The sequence below is a fragment of the Puma concolor genome, chromosome F2 (genome assembly GCF_028749965.1).
Source record: "Puma concolor isolate L17-30 chromosome F2, mPumCon1.1.hap2, whole genome shotgun sequence".
Lineage (NCBI taxonomy): Eukaryota > Metazoa > Chordata > Mammalia > Carnivora > Felidae > Puma > Puma concolor.
The window spans coordinates 71,260,764-71,282,884 of record NC_141684.1 but is presented as its reverse complement, the minus strand read 5'-3'; the positions used below and the strand labels follow the sequence as shown (position 1 = coordinate 71,282,884).

General features: G+C 40.8%; 1 protein-coding gene across 4 annotated transcripts in view; it reads right to left on the bottom strand.

Moving 5' to 3' along the window:
* The window catches only part of ASPH (aspartate beta-hydroxylase), a 222,155-nt gene that overhangs the window by 121,901 nt on the left and 78,133 nt on the right, over window positions 1-22,121 (bottom strand). For 3 of the 4 annotated variants that reach the window (XM_086695807.1, XM_086695804.1, XM_086695805.1), the window contains 8 exons: window positions 20,692-20,817; window positions 16,934-16,966; window positions 15,871-15,927; window positions 15,338-15,388; window positions 14,851-14,883; window positions 10,228-10,266; window positions 9,565-9,600; window positions 5,326-5,370 (listed from right to left, as the gene is read on the bottom strand). In XM_086695807.1, the coding sequence (XP_086551933.1) occupies window positions 5,326-5,370; window positions 9,565-9,600; window positions 10,228-10,266; window positions 14,851-14,883; window positions 15,338-15,388; window positions 15,871-15,927; window positions 16,934-16,966; window positions 20,692-20,817 (420 nt within the window). The remainder of the gene's footprint in view (window positions 1-5,325; window positions 5,371-9,564; window positions 9,601-10,227; window positions 10,267-14,850; window positions 14,884-15,337; window positions 15,389-15,870; window positions 15,928-16,933; window positions 16,967-20,691; window positions 20,818-22,121) is intronic. The other variant, XM_086695803.1, reaches the window with a different exon arrangement.

Below are 22,121 nucleotides of genomic sequence, written 5' to 3'. Positions count from 1 at the left end.
CCTCAGCAGAAAATGTTTCTAAAAAGGAGTTTGACTTTAGGGTGTCTCAGAATTTATCAACTAGCTTGATTGTAAGAGGAATAAGCATTTCTGTAGCCTGTGCAATCGAAAAACCTGAGCTTGTGGGAAGCTGTTCAAAGTATAATGATGGGTACTGATAAAAAGGCAAATAAACTGGAGCTCCTGGCTGGCTCAGTTGGAGGCACCCACGGCCTTTGATCTCAGGGTAGTGAGCTGAAGCCCCACGTTGGGTGTAGAGATTACTTAAACAAATAAAAAAAATTTTTTAAGGCAAAAAACTAAAAGCCAATTACAACAATATCTGGAATGCCCTAATTATATGCTCCTAAATATTTAAAGACAACTCTGCTCAGAAGTGGTTCACTGAGCGGCACACCCAGTATGTCTCACACCAGACCAGTCACCTCCTCTTTCTCTCCGTTTCTCCTCCTATAGGTTCATGAAAGGCTGATCATTCCTTCACTCAGGTCAGGAACACGGGAATCATCCTCGACCCTTCCCCTCAATCAGCCCTCTTTCCTGCAAATTATTTCCAATTCCAATCTTCAGGGGTCGATCCTGCCTCTCCAGCCCTTCTATGATAGGAAAAGATAGGCAAAATAGGTGGAGAGAGAAAGCATAGGACCTGAGGTCCCAGGGTGGGGAAAAACACGTGTTCTGAAACAATGATGGGAGTTTCTGACTGCAGCAAACCTCCTCAAGCGTAAGGTTCCTCTAAGACTGTAACAGACCCCACCTACTCCCCCTCAGGTTCCCTCAGGAATTGGACAAAAGACCTGACTAAAGATAAGTAGGAGACCATAGAATGCATGACCCACAAGGAATAATGATATGGCCGTAGACCCCTCATACAATGGAAACGAGCCAATCAGGAATGGACAACCCAGCACCCTGAGCTATCAAAAAGTGTAGAAACTGAGAAGGAACAAGGAGGGGAGGAAGAGAGGGCTGGCCAGAACCTTATAAAACAAGGACACTTGCCTATAGCTGCCCGGCATTCACTTTCAAATCCTGCCTCTCTGTAAAGAGAGCTTTTTCATACTATTCTTCCTTTCTGATCTTATACTCTAATAAACTTCTGCCTGCTGTTCATTCTGTGTCCACCTCTTCATTCTTCGAAGCAGTGAGACAACGAATACCAGGCATTGCGGAAAATCCCGCAACACTTCCACGGTAGCTGAAGCTTCCGGCCTCCAGCCAGTCGGTACACCCGTCCCTTGCCTAGTCTCCCATCTCCTCACTGGACTGCTTTTTTCAAATCTGGATTTGACCATGTGACTCTTCTGCTTAGAATTTTTCAGCGGCCTCCGGCCACTGTTAGGCCCAGATTCTAATTTTTAAACATCATGTATGGGACACTCGAGGAGGTGACGCCGGCCCATTTTCCCACTTGTCTTATTACACCTATGTATTATGGCGCACTGTCTTCGGGGCAGGCACTGTATTGTTCGAGTACCTTCCTCACCCAGGGCAGAACCTGTACCTTTGTAATTGCTCAATATGCATTTCTTGCATAAATGGTGAAATCTGTAACAATAACATTTATATTAGGTACTTATTTTTTAAGAAATTCTTTAGTGTTTATTTTTGAGAGAGAGAGTGTAAGTGGAGGAGGGACAGAGGATCTGAAACAGGCTCTGTGGTGACAGCAGACAGACCGATGTGGGGCTCGAACTCACAGACTGAAATCATGACCTGAGCCAAGGTCGGACACTTAACAGACTGAGCCGCCCAGGCGCTCCTCATGTTAGGCATTTATGAACATAAGCTAAGACCTCTAGTGCTGCCACACTGAAGCTGGTTATGTGTCTCACTGATCACGTTAGAAAATGCTGGGTGACCAGAGGAGGCAAGAGTGAAAGTCGGTACAGATGCAGTGGAGTGAAACCACCCCCACTGCTAGGCCAGTCCACACTGGGATGAGTTACAAGTGTTAGCTCCATCTGTGGAGACACAGGAGCAGAAGAAACACCGATGCTCACTCGTCTCCATTTTGAATAACATGACTATCATCATAAAACATAATATTAACTTTTTTTTTTCTTGGCATGGTAGGACAGAAAAAAATTGTTAATGGAACCAGTTAGTGAAACGGCCTTCAAGTACTGTTGGGCAGGAAATTGTACTCTGATGAATTTTATAAGCGATTCCTTCATAAATGCATCAAATTGTGCTATGCATATTTATTCTGTCATACTGCTAGAATCACATGCTACATGATTTTAAGTACAAATCTGAGTTTGAAGAGAAAGGTGAAACTTACTGAAGGAGTAACGGTTACAAAAACAATGTTTTAAAAACATCTGGTATTCAAAATGATGGGCTTCTAGAATCAGAATGATCGATCCTTAGGACTTTTTACATCCTTGTTGATAGCAAAGCACTTATAAACTTACAAATATAAACAAAAAGTGCCAAAATTCAAACTACTGGACAACTGGCTTTTCGACAACAAATCCTAATCTTCAATACTCCCAGGTCCTAACTGAAGTACTAATATATATGAGGAGAAGGATGCTGAAGAATACAGTATCTTTAGTTCTACCACATCACAACAGCTCTCAGAACTCATCAGCTCTCAGGCCTTCCCTTATGTAAAACCCTCTAGGGCAGTGTGAACTTGGGAGCCGGCACGCAAGGAGCAGCCTCAGCTCTACAGGTACCACCTGTCAGCTCTCGGATCTCGACCTGCCTTGCTGTGTCTCAGTTTTCTCATATGTAAAATGGAAATAACAGCATGTCTATATTTAGGCTACGGAAAGTATTAAATGAGTTAATTAATGTAATTAGAGCATCCAACTTCGGCTTAGGTCATGATCTCACAGTTCATGGGTTCAAGCCCCGCGTTGGGCTCTGTGCTGACAGCTCAGAGCCTGGAGCCTGCTTCGGATTCTGCGTCTTCCTCTCTCTCTGCCCCTCCCCTGCTTGTGCCCTGTCTCTCTCTGTTTCTTGAAAATAAATAAATAAATGTTAAAAAAAATTTAAATAAATAAATACGTGATTGTGAATTTTTAACAAGCAATATTAAGACAGTAGAACTTAGTCTTAGAATTATCAGGGAAGGCAAAGGAATCATCAGCCTGAGTCTAAGGGCCAGGAAAAAGTGAACAAATCGCTAGCATGTTGCAGAGGGTCCTGAATTAAAGTTTCCACCGAATAACAGATTTTAAAGACTAGAAGGTAAGGAGAATTGAAAAGTAAGGAGACAGGCACTATGATCAGTGTTCCTGCAGTTTCTGTAATCACACAGATAATTAAACCATTACAAAAGCAGTCAGCTTATGCTATAAAAAGATCATGAATATAGAGTTTTAACTATTATTTCTTTTGTAAGATTGAATAAAAGAAGTTGTAATATAAAATAAGGCTATGAAAATAATGGGAAACAGGCAAACCAAGTGCAATCATTAAAAATCACTATTGTTAACTCTTGGTCTCACAGTCTCTGTGGCAAGGTCAAACTATAACTGGGCAGTGGGTCAATCAAATTTTTATGACACCAAATTACAGGTTACAACCTCTTGACTGGGTCTTTCCGGACTTTACTTCTCTTGATCCACCTCGAAGATCAGGCTAATTAATTACTAAACAAAAATAGCCAAGGTCACCATTTATTGGGAGCTCACTGTAGGTCAGAAAGTGTGCATATTAATCAAATCTTCATTTTTATGTGCTTCCGTTGTTAAATGTTAAATATCTCCGTTGTTAAACGTTAACTATCTCATCTAAAAAAGCACCTGATTCCTGCACCCCAACCATGTGGATTTTATATGTATTTTCCAAGGAAATTCTTGGGCTTAGCTTATAAAACATGGAAATAAAAGCACAGACATTTCTGGCCCTAAAATGGTATTACCTTATATATCTTTGCTAAAGGCAGGTCAATATTAAAAAAATATGAAGTGTAACTAGGAAAAAAGCCAATGTTGTAAAAACTCACTATTTTTAAAAATACTTACAAAACAATTTTCTTTCAAGGCATGGACAGTAATCATAATGCTAATTCGGTAACCCTGCTCTGCCTCATCAAGACAGAAACAAGGCACTCCGTGAGGCATCACTCAACAATAAGGAGGAAATCACAAAAGTGGATAGAAACATCAACTCTCCCTGCTCTGTGCACCTTTCCTAAATACAAAATACGCACACCTGCCCAGTAGTCATCATGTAAAAGGCCGACTTCTCTGTGAATTTCTATTCTCATTCACATTATAATACCAACAACTCAATTCCCTTCAGCATTTGCAAATGTTATTATAAATACACGTGGTATGACAACTGTCCAAACCCAAAACATCCCAGTCGTTAAATAAGCAAAGATGAGCTGGGGTATTAACTAAATATATTCTTTGATTAGAAAAGTTCTTTTTTTTTCCTTGAAATTTACAATTCCATAGATTCTGGCAGTTATAATTACTTCTACCAAAATCAATAATGGCAACACACACCATTGCTATAAAATCCACATTAAGCCCAATGTAAAAAATAGGAGCAAAAATTCAACCAATAAGTGACACAAAAAGAAAGAAAATGGAAATAAAGCACAGAAAGAAGAAGACGGACCCTTGGGAAAGAGGTCCTGGAAATGCCCTCTCTTAACCAAACATGTTTTTCCCTCTCTGAGAGCAGGAGGCTTGTACGTTAATTTCCGATTGCAGGTAGAGTTAATGTCATCATCTCTAACATGCATTTGAAAGCACAGGCCTTGGTTGAGATGCTGTTTCCATTCTCTAAATTCACTGCTGACGACCGGGGCATGTGGCAGAAGGGAGGGAAGACTACAGAAATGGGCTAACGCGGTTGGCTGTAAAAGAGGACTTTGGGAACTGACACGGCCTGGGCAGCCGGGATTGCCCCGGGGACACCGAGATGCTCTCAAGGAAATGGCGGAACAAGAGGAAAGTCACAAGGTTATGCGCTATTAAACTTTCATCTTAAAGGCAATTCTGATTCCATATCCTCCATCAATTAGCCTGTCAATGAAAACAACAACAACAACAACAACAACAACAACAACTCCACCCCACCTGTTACTATGACTACTACCGACTACAATGGCAGATCATTAATACTCCTCATATCCCAGCTCAAGAAACATGAACTAGACTAAATTTAACATGTATTTCCCTTACTTTGGCTCAACTGATCAAAACACAGACAATTTTAAATTTGGGATAATGAAACCTTCTTTCAGGAGTTTTACTCTTCACACAGACTGGTTTCATGCAGCTACTGTGAATATCAACAGTCCATTTTAAATTAAACAGAAAAGGAAAAGGCAACACATCTAACAAAATGTCCTACCTGGTGGTACTTCCTGTTGTTCTTCTGCAGGGGGCACATGTGCTTCTACAATAAATAATGAGATCACAATCCATTACATATTGCTGACCAGTGTTAAGTTACAATGATTATTTTTACAGACATTTTTGTGATTCGATTGCAATTATCACAAAAAACATCAGGTTTTCAGGCTGTTACAACAAAGAAGCATTAGCTATACAAAACGTCATATACTCTGCCAGTGTTCTGCAAAGCAGGCTCTACATTATCTGCCCAACTGTCGAACCTCAAAACTCACTGCCCGGGCAAAGGAGATATGAACTCAAACTTAGGTTTTTGTCACAATTTTGCATCAGACTTGAAAAGAAAGCTGAGGAAAGACGCTCAGAGCCTCTTGTTAAAAAGTTTTTAATACATAACCCTAATTGTAATGTGAATGAAACAACATGAAGGAGTTGAAACAGAAACCTAAAAGTCAATCACTAGCTTTAATAAAGGTTTTGAAAAAGAATATTCAAGTTAACATATTCTAAGACTAGCCAAAAATGTGGATATGACTTTTTTTTAACATCTTGCCTTTCCTGGCTGCTTCAACCCACTTGCAACTAAAGAGACTGTAGACCTTATCATCTAACGGTACAATCATACATTGATCTGCTTCATTCTATAAAATTACATCATGTACTAAGATCTTCATATCTAACAACTCACCGATCATTACCTTAATCTAGAGATAAGATTATATCAGCTTTCCTTTTGCTGCTGAAGACTTGTAACAGACTTGGGTCAAAAGGAAGAATTTTTAATAGCTTTTTCTAAAACTCATGTATTTATGCATCTATTTTAATCATTTTTCTTCTTATATTATTTATCTTCTAATTTTAAGAAGAATGCATGACCAAATGGCAGATTTGGAAATACTTCACATAAAAGGAAAAAAGGGAAAAAAATTTCACCTATTCCCCCTAATCACTGTTAATATTCTGGCATATTTCTTTGTTTCAGTGGCAGTACTAGCTTTCCATGTCGTGACTAGCTTGTTAAGGTTTGCAGCACTTTATCAACTGTTAATATTCTTTCTCTCTCTGAATTTCTTTTACTTGTCATTTTAGGTTTAAAAAAATTGTAAGTATTAAGAGCTTCCACTGTTATTTCCATCACTGATGTTATACTATGAAAGCCTTATTACTGCAAGATAAATTAAATTTTCAACCAATTTTATTCTGAAAAAAATGTACATTTAACAAATGTACAAATTACAAACAAATGACCTGAAATCTATTTGGGTAATGATGTAAAGAGAGGATTTTGAAAAAGGAAATACCTAACTAATTACACCAGCATAACCTGATTTTCTTTCTTTATTCCAGGACTTTTTAAACCCACTCCAGTATGGCTTTCAACTCCCATCCATTTACTCAAATAGCTTTATCTATAATCACCAATAATCTCTATATTCCCAAATGCAATTGATACTTGTCAGTCCCCAAATTCCAATGGCAATAGCATGAAACATATTCCCTTTCTTTCTGCTCTTTAACATTCTTTTCTAATGATTTTCCTCATGTCTCGCTGGTTGTTCATGCTCCATCAAACCTCAAAATGTTGGGATTCCCTGGAACTCAGTCCTGGGATTGCTTGTCTACTCTCTCTATACTCACAAAATTTTATCAATTTTCATGGAGTTAGTACCATCTTCATGATGATGGCTCCCAAACACCTATATCATCAGTCTCACGTCTCGCCCATCCAGTTCAGATTGGCATATCCAACCCCCTCCTTGATATCTCCATCTGGGAATCTTACATCATTCCTCAACTTAAAATGTCCACTATGAAGCCTTGATTTCCTCCCCTACACCAATTCCTTCTATATCCTAGTTTTCTTCTCAGTAGATGGCCCCATCATCCAACAGTTTTTCAAACCAAACCAAAGGCTCCCTTTATTCCTCTTTCCTTCACAATCATCAGAAAGTTCCATCAGTTGTGATTCAAAAATACGTCTCAAATTCTCCACTTTCCCTTCCATTTCCACTGCTGGGACATTACTCCAGGCCACCATGATCACCTCCCAGATTGGTACCCAATCATTGCCTAACACAGTGGTTCCTGCTCTGGTGCTTGTTCCATCCATTCAATTAACTAGGAGTGGAAGTAATTCTTTAAAACATAAGTCACATTATGTCATACCTCTTTTAAGTATTTCCCCAGATTCCTACTGTACTTGGAATATAATCCAAATTCCTCACTACGTTCTCCAAGTTCACAACAGACCTGTCACCTGTCTCTTTAATGCTTGAGCCAATTCAAGTTTAGTTTTCTGTTACCTGTAACAGGAAGTACCCTTAATGACACAGATGGGGAAGAAAAGAGGGTTTAGGCACAGGATTGATACAGCCAAACCTGTACTTTTGAGTAGATCACCCTAATGGCATCATGACAGATCTGAAGGGGACAAATGTGGAAGTGAGAAGATGGGCTAGAAGGGCTACCACTTATTGTCCAGGAAGGTGATGAGGGCTCAACTACATCACTAAAGCCACAGAGAAAAGAATGGATTTGAGAAGCCCATTCAACAGGACTTGGGATTAGCTACAGAAATGGAGGGAGTGTCAATGATGACACTCACATTTCTGGTTTGGGAATGCAAGTATATACTGATGCACTCAGCCAAGTCAGGGAAGAGGAGTAAAGAGAAGGTTGGTGGGTGTGTGAAGATGATGAGTTCATTCTTTTTTTTTTTTAATGTTTATTTACTCTTGAGAGAGAGACAGAGCATGAGCAGGAGAGGGGCAGAGAGAGAGGGAGAAACAGAATCCGAAGCAGGCTCCAGGCTGTGAGCTGTCAGCACAGAGGACACCCAGCACAGGACTTGAACCCATAAACTGTGAGATCATGACCTGGGCCGAAGTCAGACGCTTAACCGACTGAGCCACCCAGGAGTTCCAAGATGATGGGTTCATTCTCTGTCCATTCAGGTTCCACAGGAGCACAGAAACTACAGGCTGGGGTAAAGGTGCACAGTCCAGAGCCCCACTACCCCCAGAAGGAACTCCCTTAGCAGTCCCTGCCATGTCCTCTCCTGGTTTATCAAAATGCCTGAAACGTCTCTGGAAAGACTGTACTTCTAATACAGGAACGGCAGGGCCAACATGCATATTGTGATGTTTTGTCTCCTATATAAAACAATATATGTGGGGTGGGATGGATAAAGTTCTTCCTAGGGATGTGGGGTTTCCATTTGCTGATTCTAACTGAATAAAAACCAGACTCGGCTATGTCCTTCAGAGAGAACAGAGTAATCGGAGGGAGGAGCAAATCTGAAGGCAACCCAGCCTGCCACGTGGAGATGAATTTGCGTGTACGCAGTGCCTCCACAGCAGGTGGGTGAACAACGAGGGCAATTCTCGTATCTCCACGTTGCCTCCACCCCTCCCTATCTTCTCCCATTTCAGTCAACTGTACTATTAGAGATGCTGCCTAACCAAGCTCAAGTGCCGTAACATTTCATCTGAAAACTGACAATCAGTGGCTCACGAATGAATTCTAAGACTAACTTGTAAAAATTCCCCGTTACATGTTCCCGGTGGCAACTTCCTGCCGTTCAAGCCCATGGACTCCAGAGTCTACTACAGGCCCCACGCCTAGGTCAAATACCAGCTTAGCGACTTCCAGCCTGACGTGGAGCCAGCCACTGACCTCCCTCCCATGTCAGCCCTTCACTTATTAAAAAAGCACAAAGATATTTATCCCACCTCCTCCTCAGCGTCCACTGTAAGGAACTGCAATAACATACGTGAAAGAACTTTGCGAACTGTTGGAATCTCTGTAACTCTAGCTGGCGTCAAGGCACCACCGTGTAATATATGCATCAATTCTACTTTTTCAGAAACAATCCCTTCACTTTCCAAAAGAGTCTGTCCAGCTGTACAGCAACATAAAGGACCCAACTTTCAACCCATCCCTGCCCAAGGCTAACCCCTTCTGAACAAATCACCTCCCCTATTTAGACTAACCCTCCTCATTTTCTGTTGTGCTATCCTGTTTTTTATCTCTGTTGTTGCACTTTTCATAACCTTTGCCTACTTTATCACGTTTGACCACCAGAATGCCAACCCCAGAAAATAGAAATTCTGTCCATTTTCAGGCTGGTCCTCCTAGCCCCGAGCACCATATAGACAGCCAAGTGTTCAAGGCACACTTGTTGAATACATGAACGTAATTTTAATACAAAAAGTAAAGCGATCTCTGTAAAACTTACCTTCTAAAATTACGTTTGAATCTTCCACAGCGTTATCTTAAAAAAAACACAAACACACATTTTACATTAACTCACACTACATCCCTAAATTAGCTTATCTCTACTCAGATACCTAAATTTGGCTAATTTTAGAATGGGGCTTCTTATATAGAGAGACTCACAAGTATTTATATTAGCATATCAACTTTAATCCCTAAATTACATTAGAAGAATATACCAAATAGGCTAATATCATTCCTGATGACATAAAACTTGCCATAAATAGGAAACAAATACATTGGCAATATCCAATTACTCCCTTGGAGACTTGAAAATATATTTCTTTTTTAAAATTTTTAAAGGTTTATTTATTTTTGAGAGAGAGAGAGACAGACAGACAGAGCATGAGTGGGGGAGGGGCAGAGAAAGAGGGAGACACAGATTCCGAAGCAGCCTCCAGGGTCTGAGCTGTCAGCCTAGAGCCTGACACAGGGCTCAAACCCATGAGCTGTGAGATCATGACCTGAGCTGAAGTCGGACGCTTGACCGACTGAGCCACCCAGGCGCCCCAAAAATGTATTTCTTACTACATCTGTCTTTGTTCTACAAGTTATCTGAGATTTGATAAATATAAGGGGGGTGGGGCTGACTTGTAGGAAACACCTGTTTAGAGAAAAAGCTTACCTGAACTTTCTATCCCTTCATTTTCTGACGGCTCGTATACTAGAAAATACACAGAAAAAATAATCCTTTAGGACTACATAACTCTCACTATAAGACAACAGTCATTGTATGGTATCGAGAGCAGAGACAATGTCTAACTCGTCCTTGAGCCCCTAGGGCTTAATCACTGGGAAGCGGCAGGCTGCAGAGGAGGGTAGGGAAGGGTTTCTAGCCAGAGGAGATGGGCAATTACATAAGCTTTCTTCACATAAAAGGGGGGACATTAAGGTTCTTCCCAATCACTGGTGGTATCACCAAGATCCAAAAGTCGTTTACTTCCTGACGGCACTCTCTTCTCCATTTTTTTCATGTCTTTTCCCTTTGTTTGGGGAACAACTCTCAGACCTTCCATGGGGGCAGAGGGCAAACACTCCCGGTGCCAGCCCCTCCGAGCGAGGGTTCAGCGGGCAGGCCCTGAACTCACTGCCTCCCTCCTCCTCCTGTTCACCTGCATGGGGCTCAGTGGCTCTCAGCTCTGCTGCAAAGGAGGCTCGGCCACTTCTCTCGGGCTCAGCTGGGTCACAGCCTTTTCAGTCAAGCTTTTTCCAGCTTTTTCCTTTCTCCAAAATGCCTCAAATTTTCTGGTTCACTGAGAATGAGCTTCCTTATTTTCTACCATTTTCTACTATTTTCTTTATTCCTTTTGACCATCTACTATAGAAAAATTTCTGAGTACCTACTATCTTTCAGATAGTACTCTCAGTGCTGGGGTAGAGTAAGGGATGCCAATTTTTAATACATCACCTCCTGTCCTCCTGGTGGTATTTGTAGGGCAAAGGAGCCGTGAACGTTCGCTTGCTTTGTCACTTTGAACTGTGTTGATATTTAACCATGCTCCAGTCTCCACCAACTTAGAAAAAAAGCGCTTACTTGAGCCCCTTCCCCTCCGTTCCCTCTCTTCCCTCCATTTCACCATCTCATTTCTTCAAAGAATCATTTACATTTGCTGTCTCATCCCTCACTGCCTTCCTCAACGAGGTCTTGGGCCCTGACTCACCCCTGAAAGGCTCTTCCAAGACCACCAGTGAGCACCTCATTCCATCTAATGGACACGTTCTACCCTCTCCAGGTTAGATCTCTCAGCTACTGTCCCTGGACTTCAGTGTGACCATGTTCTCCTTTTATTCTTTCCTTTCTCCTTCTCAATCTTCTTCATCAATTATCCTTGTCCTACTCGGCATTCAGTGCTGGCTTTCATCAAAGGTCACCCACAGAGCCTCCCATCTCCCCACACCGTCCTCCCTCCATAAGTGACCTCAGCCTTCGGCTTTGATGACCTTTTATAGACTCATGATTCCCAAACTCACTACTACAAATTAGAGGTCTCTGCTGAGATCAAAGCACCATCAATAGGCTTATTAGATACTCCCCCAGATATCTTGACATATACTATCAACACATACAGACTGGACTCGTGGCCTCTTGGTCCGTTCCTATTTTCCAGTCTCACCTGTCTTAGGAATACAGCCATCCATCAAGGGCACAAGCCAGAATGGTGGATGGGGCTCCTGACACCTTGCTCTCCTCCCCCAGCTATACCCACACAACATTCCTTGTCAATTTTATCTCCTTACATGTCTCAGCTTGTCCACTTCCCTTCACTGCCATCACCCTGGTTAAAACTTCACTGCCATCACCCTGGTTTCTGTCTGTCCATGTTCACCTGTGTCCATGGAAAATGGCTCCTGCCGAGGTCACTGGGAGGCTGCTGCAGTACTAGTTCCGATGCATGTTTTCTCAGTGCTCACCTCGTGTGGGTCTCCAGCAGCACGAGATGCTGCTGACCATCCCTTCCCTATAACTCATCTCTTCTGACTCCTCTTTTGGCAGAGATGTGACTCAGGGCAAGATCAGATTGGGATAATTGCACACTAAACTAACCGGTCCCCCATATCCACTCTTGTCTCTCTCCAGTCTATTTGCTGCATGTCAGACTGATCAATCTTTACAAAATGCGCATCCGATTCTACAGTGCCTTGAACAATGCCCTACGGGAAGGTGACCATCCCTGATTACTGATAGGCACTCTCTGCAGCCGGGACATATTGCAATCTCAGCCTGTGTCCCTTACTGCCAGCACTCCAGACACCTCGGATGCTTCCTATGGCACTCTAGTTACCTGCCCCTTCCCTTGTCAAAGGCTCTAATCTTCACCTCAAACTTCAAGGAAGCCTTTCCTGGCCCGCTAACGAGGTAGGTCTCTTCACTATATGCTCTTGTTACACACCATACTTGTTCTTAGCAGCACTTAGCACAATTGCAACAAAATACTAAATTGAAGTTATTTGTTTAATTTCTACTCCCCGCTAAAATATAGGGTCCATAGTTATATGGAGCATGGGTGTGTTCTTCACCAGAACTGCTCCAGTGTCCTATGTTCTAGACATAAGGCAGTTAATACATATGCAGGATATGAATCAATCAATCAGATGGTAAGATGTCATTTCTTAGGTATATCTGATATAGGCTTGATGCTTTCTAAATGTTTTTATGTGGACAGCTGGGTCCCTCCCCAGCTTTCATAAGCCACAGGGTCTAGATGTGGGGAGTTTAATACACAATGTATTCTGGGTTCCCAATGAAAAATGATTTTGTTTTCACCCTACTTACAGCTTCAGTTACACATGTTTATTTGGTTTCCCTAGTCTGGTTCCTGAATGACAAAGGTATCTTTCTAGAACAGCGAATAATCTTCTATTCTATTAAATCCATTGTTTGAAAAGTTTACGTTCTATAGCCAGGTAATCCAAAGTATCTCACCAAATCTTGATGACCTCTTAGGTCATACTTATTACTTTTTCTTACCATTTTAAATTATACTCATTCTGATATTCTGCCTAAGAAAATACATGTATTGTTATAGCATTCTCATCAGCATGATATATAATTTTACACTTCTTTCAAGTTTGATTTTAAGGGTCTCTGGATCTAGTCTGCAAAATGCCTTCCAAACATGTTCCTTCTACCATATTTAGAAAAACACTATAATGAGTGGCAGAAATTAGAAAAGTATCTCAAGTCACATCTCTACATGTAACTTTTAATTTCCAAATTCCTATTTTCTCCTTCAAATTCAAAACTGAAAAGAAAATATAAATGCAATCATAGCAGCCAAGTTATTTAATTTCTAACAAAAATATTAGTTCTTAAAGACAGAACCCAGCATTCTTCCAGTGGCATCATCCATATCCCATTAGAAATAGCCACTGTGAATGGTCATCTTAGTAGGACCTCAAACCTTTAATACATATGCTTAATAAATTAGCCTATCAGGTTTATACACAGCTGTTCCTAGTTTTCTTCAACTGAGAATCACCAATTATCACGAGACCACAAATTTCTTGAGAGTAGGGACTCTCTGTTGATCATATTTAAATGCTAAGCCCCCAAACTGTCCAGCACATGGAAAGTCCTCCATGTTTTGAGCACTGTACATTTCTTTATCGTCTTGGTTATACTCAACTGACTTCTTTCCTTTGATAGAGCCATCCTTGAAGGTGGTGGAATAAAAATCGTCCGCCCCTGGTTTTATCATTTCTTATTCACCATGAACTTAGGCAAATCATTTACATTCTCTGACCCTTATTTCTTTCATCTGGGAAGTAGCAAAAATAGAGTCTACTTCATGGAGTTTAATGAAACAGCATGGGAAGTGTGGGGGCAACAGAAGCAGCGACAACGGCCTAAATCCGACTCCAGTGCTACTCGCACCACAAACGTGCCCGGACTCTTCTCTTCATACCACTGCTAAGCCTGCAATGAAATTTTTTTGTACCTTTCTCATGCTAGTAGATCCGTCACTCTAAGAATGGGATCACTTGGTAGAGGCAGCTAGAGGAGTTAAACTCTGACTAGTTTTCCATGCACAAGACGTACTTTCGTCAAAAGACAGCTATGACTATAAAGTAATATAATATAAAGTAATGAGGTAAGTTTTCATGCATAATTTTTAACTGCTTCCTAGGGCGACTTTGCAAAGGGTTTAAGAAATTATTTAGTCAATGGCAGAATTACTGGAGGGGGTAAATGGTGTCCCCAAGTAAATTCTTTGAAAACTACCATTCATTTGGGTATTTTAAGTTGTGGTATTTGCAGCTTAAAACATTATTCTCCACACTCTACCGTCAAGCTTGGACTTTATTTTAAAACAAGAAGATGGCTTAAGGTTAAGAAGTGTTTTCACGAATCTGAGGAGAAAGAATGAAGTATGGCCCTTTGTAGCAACGTGGATGGAACTGGAGAGTGTTATGCTAAGTGAAATAAGTCATACAGAGAAAGACAGATACCGTATGTTTTCACTCTTACGTGGATCCTGAGAAACTTGACAGAAGACCACGGCAGTGGGGGGCGGGGAGGGGAAAAAAAAAGTTAGAGAGGGAAGGAAGCAAACCATAAGAGACTCTTAAAGACTGAGAATAAACTGATGGTTGATGGGGGGGTGGGAGGGAGGGGAAAGCAGGCGATGGGCATCTAGGAGGTCACCTGTTGGGATGAGCACTGGGTGTTGTATGGAAACCAACTTGACAAAATAAACACTCAGCCAGAGGAAAAAAAAAATTAAAAAAAAAAGAAGTGTTTTCAAACCTGGTTCATCATAGTCTTGGTATGTAATGTCATCTGCAAAAAAAGAGAATAAAATCAAAGTAAGTATTAAATGAGTCATTCAGTGTCAGTGCTTAGCTAAAAAACACAACTTAATCTCAAACACGGAATTCTATTCCTTGCAATATTAATGTCTGCAGTCAGTGATCAGTGCCTCTGCCCAAAAACGAGACAAAATGACAAGTACATTATTTTCATAAAAATCCGTCAAACCGGCAGAAAGCACAATACGCAAAAAGGAGCATTAATGATTAACATCCTATTTTGCGGTGCCAGTGTGGGTGAGGCAAAATATGAAAGCCTGATATATTTTTAATCATCTAATCTCATTACAAAGCAAAAAGACTTGTATTAGGTGTGAAAATTACTCCTCTGACACCTTTGAAAGAAAAATCACCGTGTTACCACAGCACTGCAACTGTAAAGCCTGAAGAGATGTTTACCGTTAATGAAAATATTCATCTGATACCTGCATCGTGGTATGTTCTCTCCTCGCCGCCTGCTACTGGTTCCATGGGATCTAAAAGGAAAAAACACACACCTCTGCCAAACATGAAAAAACCGAACACATTACCAGACACCATTCTAAGGTATTTACAGATTAATTCTCATCTTCACAACTGTGTAAGATAGGTATTCTCATTATCATTCAACAAAGTTTAAGCCAAATAAAGTTCCATAATTTGCCTCATCACAAATGGGAAGGAGCAGAACCAGCCCGGCTCTACCACACCACACTGCCTCGTTAACGTCCCAGTATCCTTTCCAGCGTCCTGTCTACAAAGAGCAGAATCCCAACGATGGTTTGAAACACACATCTCCTTGTTTCCTCATTCGTGCAGGTAATATTAAACTATGTTCAGAAATTTCCATAAATGTCTGGGCAATCAAGAATTGTTATGAGTATTACAAAGAGCACTCGGAGTTGAATCAGAGTGAATCATTAAGCCTGGGGGAAAATGGCGTTGGCCAGTGCTTCACACAGAAACACATATCACAAACCTGGATTGTCCTGTTCGTACATCATCTCCTCCATATCCTGGTTATAGACCTGTGAAGCTATAAATTAAGAAATGATGAGGAAACTTCAAATGTGTCTAAAGAAGGATTACCCTTGATATTCAAAATAGGAAAAGCACAATATCTAGTAATGACAGAAGTATAAAATCACCTTATAACGATGCTCCCATTTATATTCACTCATGGAACACCCAGGTACTACCTTTGCTAGATGCCTAATAGAAAGCTGAATAAGACAGGACCCATCATCAATGGGTTTCTAATCGAACCAAAATGGTGAAGCTAATATTCTCACTTAAATTATGCATATCAACTGTATTCAGCAAAAGACTAATGAGGCAGAGACAGACAGACAGACAGACAGAGACCACAGACCTAGCAGTACAGGTGAGCCTTCCTCCCGTGCACTCAGCAAGCACCTGCCGCAGAGTGTGCCTGAATAGGGATACAAACATTTCCTAGCCCCTTACACTTGAACTTAAGACCTGAGTACTCCCAGACTGCAATATAATTCTAGTATTTACAGATTTATATTGTTGAGCAATATAGGTCCTAAGTGACAGCCAACAATATGACATGGTCCTCAAGCACAGAAATAGGGATCTACTTCAACACTGGAAGAAAAACTGGCCAACACAGGCTTACCAAAAGATGCCCATCTCCAATACGGCCATATCTTCTGGGCACGTGTGACCAGTGACATTACACAATTCTGACCTTTCATGGACTTTGTAACTTAAGATTACAAAACATGTACTTCTATTGTATCTTCTGACCTAGTAATCCCACTACTGGGAATTTATCCTCAGGAAACAGACTTCAAGAGCACAAAAACTAGATTCACAAAGAAACATATATATGAAATTATGATACAATACATATATGCTATATATAACAATTAGCTATATATATATTGCACATATTTTATGATATATTACAAAATACAATAATAATTATAGATAATACATTCTCTCATGATGTTCTTTTACAGGAAAAGACTCATTCTAATAAAAAAAAAAAGAATAGTATTAAGTTTAAATCTCACCTGTTTCTTCTACATGGTAACTATCTTCAATTTCTGGAAAGAAGAACATCAAATCAATAGTGCTACTTTCATAAAACTGTACGTATATATTCCGCAGATGTATATTCTGAATCTATGCTTATCATTGATTTTATTTTGAAAGTAAATATTAAAATAGAACACGAAAATACCTATTAACTGTCTGCTAAACACTTTATCTTTCACAAGAACTACACTTAGAAACGCCTACATTTTCTCTTCAATCCACTCAATACCACCATAACCTGGACTAATGAGGAGACAGAAAAACACAGGGACAAGGATGGACCCAGGAAAGGGGCGAATTCCTAGTCTACTTCACATTTCACTGTGGTGTCCTATTTTCTAGAGCAAAAGCACACTGTCTACAGATGGGAACATAAGGAAGAACGGAGGAGACTTTCTAAGACGGGGAGCTGAAGGGCAACTGTGTTCCTAACTGAACCCTCACACCCCCAATAGCAAAGTGCTACCAACACAGGGTCCTCACTACTCCTGTGACCCTTGTTAATGCGACAACTACACAAGGTATAAATATTTTTAATTTCGGAAGACTTTCAATAAACAACTTTTAAGTTCACACTGAATCTATGTTCCAAATTAAGATAAAGTCAGAAAGTAAGGTTTTCTCAATTTATAAACTTTTTAGAAGTATTTCTTTCTACCCCCAATCTATAACTCCTAACCTCAAAAATCTCAAGTTCCTTATGTTTCAGATTATTTGAGTGTCTTAACTGAAATCTGTTATATAAGCAGCATCTAAGACAAGGACAAATTCCGAGGACCTGTTAATCTTCCTGAGTCATCTTGGCCAAAGACAGGAGGGAGCAACAGATACCAGGGAAATGTGGAAATCATTTTATCAGCATCCCTACTCAGCAGTTAGAAACACTGTTTGTTCCCAGAGAAATTTTAACAGACGTGACAACTAAAGGTCCAAAGTTCTAAAGCTGGTCTATAAATGCCTATTCTTGATGCACAGTGCGGCTGAATTCAAATACAAGCTCAAAAGCATTTTGAGTGTACATTTTTCACAGAAAATTATGTGTTATATACAATTTTGCAGGTTGGTATGGAAACCAAACCATCACTGGTAACATTACTTCTATGGAAAAGTGTATTTCCAACCTTGACAATAGGCACGAATGTTAAGTTTCTGGAAATACATTCATTGATAAATCAAGAACTTCTTGCTTCTAAAGTAGTTTCCCAATACATTGAATGTTGTGAAAAGTAGATATACTTTACTTTTATGCTTTAAAAAAGTCCTAGGAACCATTTACCAATTGTATTGTGACCAGGCTATCCCTCCACTCAATTTTCAGCCTGGACAAGGGCTATGGCCCCACCTGGTTCCCACTGGCTATGAGCACAGGTGTGCAAGGCTGAGCTTGTTCATACCCAGCAGAACAGGATGTGAAAAAATAAACAGCCTGGCCACACTTTCACTCGCTCCCGGCTGTACTTTGATATGATCTGGCGACCTTTTACAATTATCCATTTTTGGGGCCCCATACCCCAAACATTACAATTCACTTTGTGTAGAGTGTGTCACAAGTATTCTTTTTAAAAGCTCTCTAGGTGATCTGAATTGCATCTAAGATTGAACACCATGGGTAGGCATATCAGTCAACCTTATGTGGAGCATATTCGCATTCTCTCTTTGAATCCATGGTTCTGTGGCTATGGTTCTAGACCTTCCTACCTTGATTGCTGCTATGGATTTCATTTATTATTTGTTTCTCACAGTCTGCCTACCTGTTAAGACTCGATTTAGGCTTGGCTAATCCCTGAACCCTGCCAGACACCTCTGATCCAGATCCTCTGTGGCTTGTGGTCGTGTGTTGTTGCCTGGGTCCTAAAGCAACTCAACCACGGACTCTGATGGTTATTATATGGCGGGACATGATGCGCTATATGGTTGACTGGGGCGGGTGCTGTCGCCCTTTTTCTTCAGTTTGACTCTTCAGAAATGAAACATGCATCTTAAACGATGTTTCAGGGGATTCCTTTTAAGTATAAAATTATAGACATGCCATTATATCATTTGTATGTTCACATATGCTAAGTAAAACAACATCAATCAATCAGAGTACCACACTTATGGATTAAAATCTTTCAGGGCACTGGCTGGCTCAGTTGGTAGAGCATGTGACTCTTCATCTCACGGTCATGAGTTCAAGCCCCACATTGGGCATAGAGCTTAGTTAAAAAAAAAAAAAAAAAAGTAAAAATGTTAAAAAAAATCTTTCATGAACTCATTAAAGTCTTAAAGGGTTACTTTAAGAAAAAAGAACAGAAAATAGATACCGTGAGAACAAAACATGTGTACTTGTTTAACAAGGCTTCAAGTAATTGCAGTAGGGTCACATTAAGGCATAACAGAGCACAAAATCTATGAAGAAACGTTTTCACCATCACAGAAATGATTTCTCTCTATAGGGCAACAGTGAATGGCGACGGTCTAATTTGCCTTCTGCAAATGATCCAAGAATTACACAATGATCCAGAATTACACAACTGGCATTTAGCCAGCATTTAACTTAAGATACTGATACAGGACAGATGTCACCAAATCGCGGTCTGTAGCTCAGAGCAAGCCTGACTCCTGACTTTGCAAATAACGTTTTGCTGGAACACAGCCATACTTACCCATTTAGATACTGTTCAGGGCTACGTTGCACTATGACCGCAGGGCTGAATAGTTGCAATAAAGCCTACATGGTCTGCAAAGGCTAAAGTATTGATCCTCTAGCTGTTTACAAAGAAAGGTTGTCAATGCCTGGTTTAGAGGCTAAGAACTGTGTTCTATAAACTGTGATTATGGAGTTTATGTTAGAATAAGAGCCTGTGACAGACAGCCAAGTAAAATATTTCATCAATTTTCTGAATTTCTTCTAATACACGACACTCCAGGAAGAAGTATACAGCAAAAGTAACATGCTAAAGTATTTCACTTACTTTCTATAAAGAATTCGTATATCCTGGCAGTTTCCTTAAAAGTGCTTTGACTCAAAGTTGGGATACATATTTATTTTAGAGGAAAAATTAGTTGTTTGTTTTGGGGGGGGAGGATTAGTTTTCGTTGAACTTTTCAGCTTCAACTTAAAAATAAACCATATAGGGGCGCCTGGGTGGCCCCGTCGGTGAAGCGTCCGACTTTGGCTCAGGTCATATCTGACGGTTCATGAGTTTGAGCCCTGCGTTGGGCTCTGTGCTGACAGCTCGGAGCCTGGACCCTGCTTCAGATTCTTCCTCTCTTTCTCTCTCTCTGCTCCCCTCCACCCCACTCTCAAAAATAACGTTAAAATATATATGTGCTTGTATGTATATGTATATGTGTATGTGTATGTGTATGTGTATGTATATGTATATGTATGTGTATATATACAAACCAGATCAAAATTAAGTATTTGTTTTAAAGATATTCATGAAGGGGTGCCTGGGTGGCTCAGTCGGTTGAGTGTCCGACCCTAGCTCAGGTCATGATCTCTCAGTCTGTGGTTTGAGACCCACGTCAGGCTCTGTGCTGACAGCTCAGAGCCCAGAGCCTGCGTCGGATTCTGTGTCTCCCTCTCTCTCTGCCCCTCCCCGACTCATGCTCTGTCTCTGTCTCTCAATAATAAATAAATGTTAAAAAAAATCATAATAAAAAACTAAAGATACTCATGAAAACTTCAATAATCATAATGAAAATTGCCTATCGTGTTTTGCTCTGAAACCAGAGACATGTGTTCTACCTTCATGAAATGCTCCAGCGTCCAGAGGCTCAAATCTATCATCTGCGTCACTTCCTATAAGGAAATCATCATCTTCCAGCAGTGGTTTTCTGGTTGGTCCCTCCTCTTCTTGCTGCACATCGTCTCCTTGAACAATGATAATGAACAAAGTGTCACGGGTCCGCCACGAGGGTCCACAGGCAGCAGCTGACACAGACACATGCCCCCTCCTGCTGCCGGGCACTCCCTAGCCCCCGTCTGGTCCACGGCACATGCTGTTGCGCACTCTGAAGCTCTGTCCTCACTCCGGTCAAGTGCTCGTCCACCTGAGTGGGGGACAGACCTTGCTCTCACTGGAACATGAGCTCACCAAGCACAGAGACCTCCTCTATTTTATTTACTATGTATGCCCAGCATCCAGGGCCTATGCCTAGCCATGGGAAATGCTCAGTAAATATTTAATGACTGAATAAATGAATTCACAATTATTAATATATCTGCCTCTTCATTTATCACTAGGTTAGAGAAAAGGTCACCCTGTGACCTCTCTCATTGAGAAATGGCATAAAACTCCATGTAACAATCTTAACTAACTACATACAAATATTCTATTGCAAAGAACAGCTAGACACCTCTCTAAACCGTATGCCAGGTCATCCGTGTTAGGTCACCTGTATTATACTTTGCATCTAAAGATTACTATGTTTAGCCTGTAAGTTATGCAGAAATGCCCATTTTTCTCTTCTGAGACTTTGATGACACACTGAACTGTTCTGCTTCTTTTGTGTAGATATTGGATATGCTACATTATCCTGCTGCAATGTGGTTTAGCTTGTCAGTATGGTATAAGAAATTCCCCCAACGGTAACTTGACAGGGCTTCAAGCACAGAACGTCCTGTACATAACGCTCTAAGCAAACAACTCAAGCGACTTAGCTGGGCAGGGCAGTACAGTGGTTAGGAGTGTGAGGTCCGGAATATATGAGTCCAGATTTAGTTTTGCCACACCAGCTGTGCGACCCCGGAGAAGTTCCTTACCTACTCTGTGCCTCAGGGTTTGTTTCTATGAAAAGGAAATAATAATACCTACATGTAACACCGTCATGAGGACTCAAGCACTTAGAAAACTGCCTAGCCCATAATAAGCATTTAGGTGTTATTGTTCTTGTTGCATCATTATTTTTATCATCATCATTGTAATAATATTACTATTTCTGCTGCCACTGAGGTCTCCTCAAACACTGCAGGAAGGAGGGCTTCCTTCCTTCACTTTCAGTATGACCCGGCAATGCTCTCAAGCGTCACTGAACTACGTGGGCCCATGTATGTCCACACTATGTGTTTTCTGTATTTCCATCCCAGCCTGCTACATTGTTCTCCTCATTTCAATTTTCTGCCGCACACCAATCACCCATTCCAATTCCTGTCACTGACTTTACCATATTCCTTTT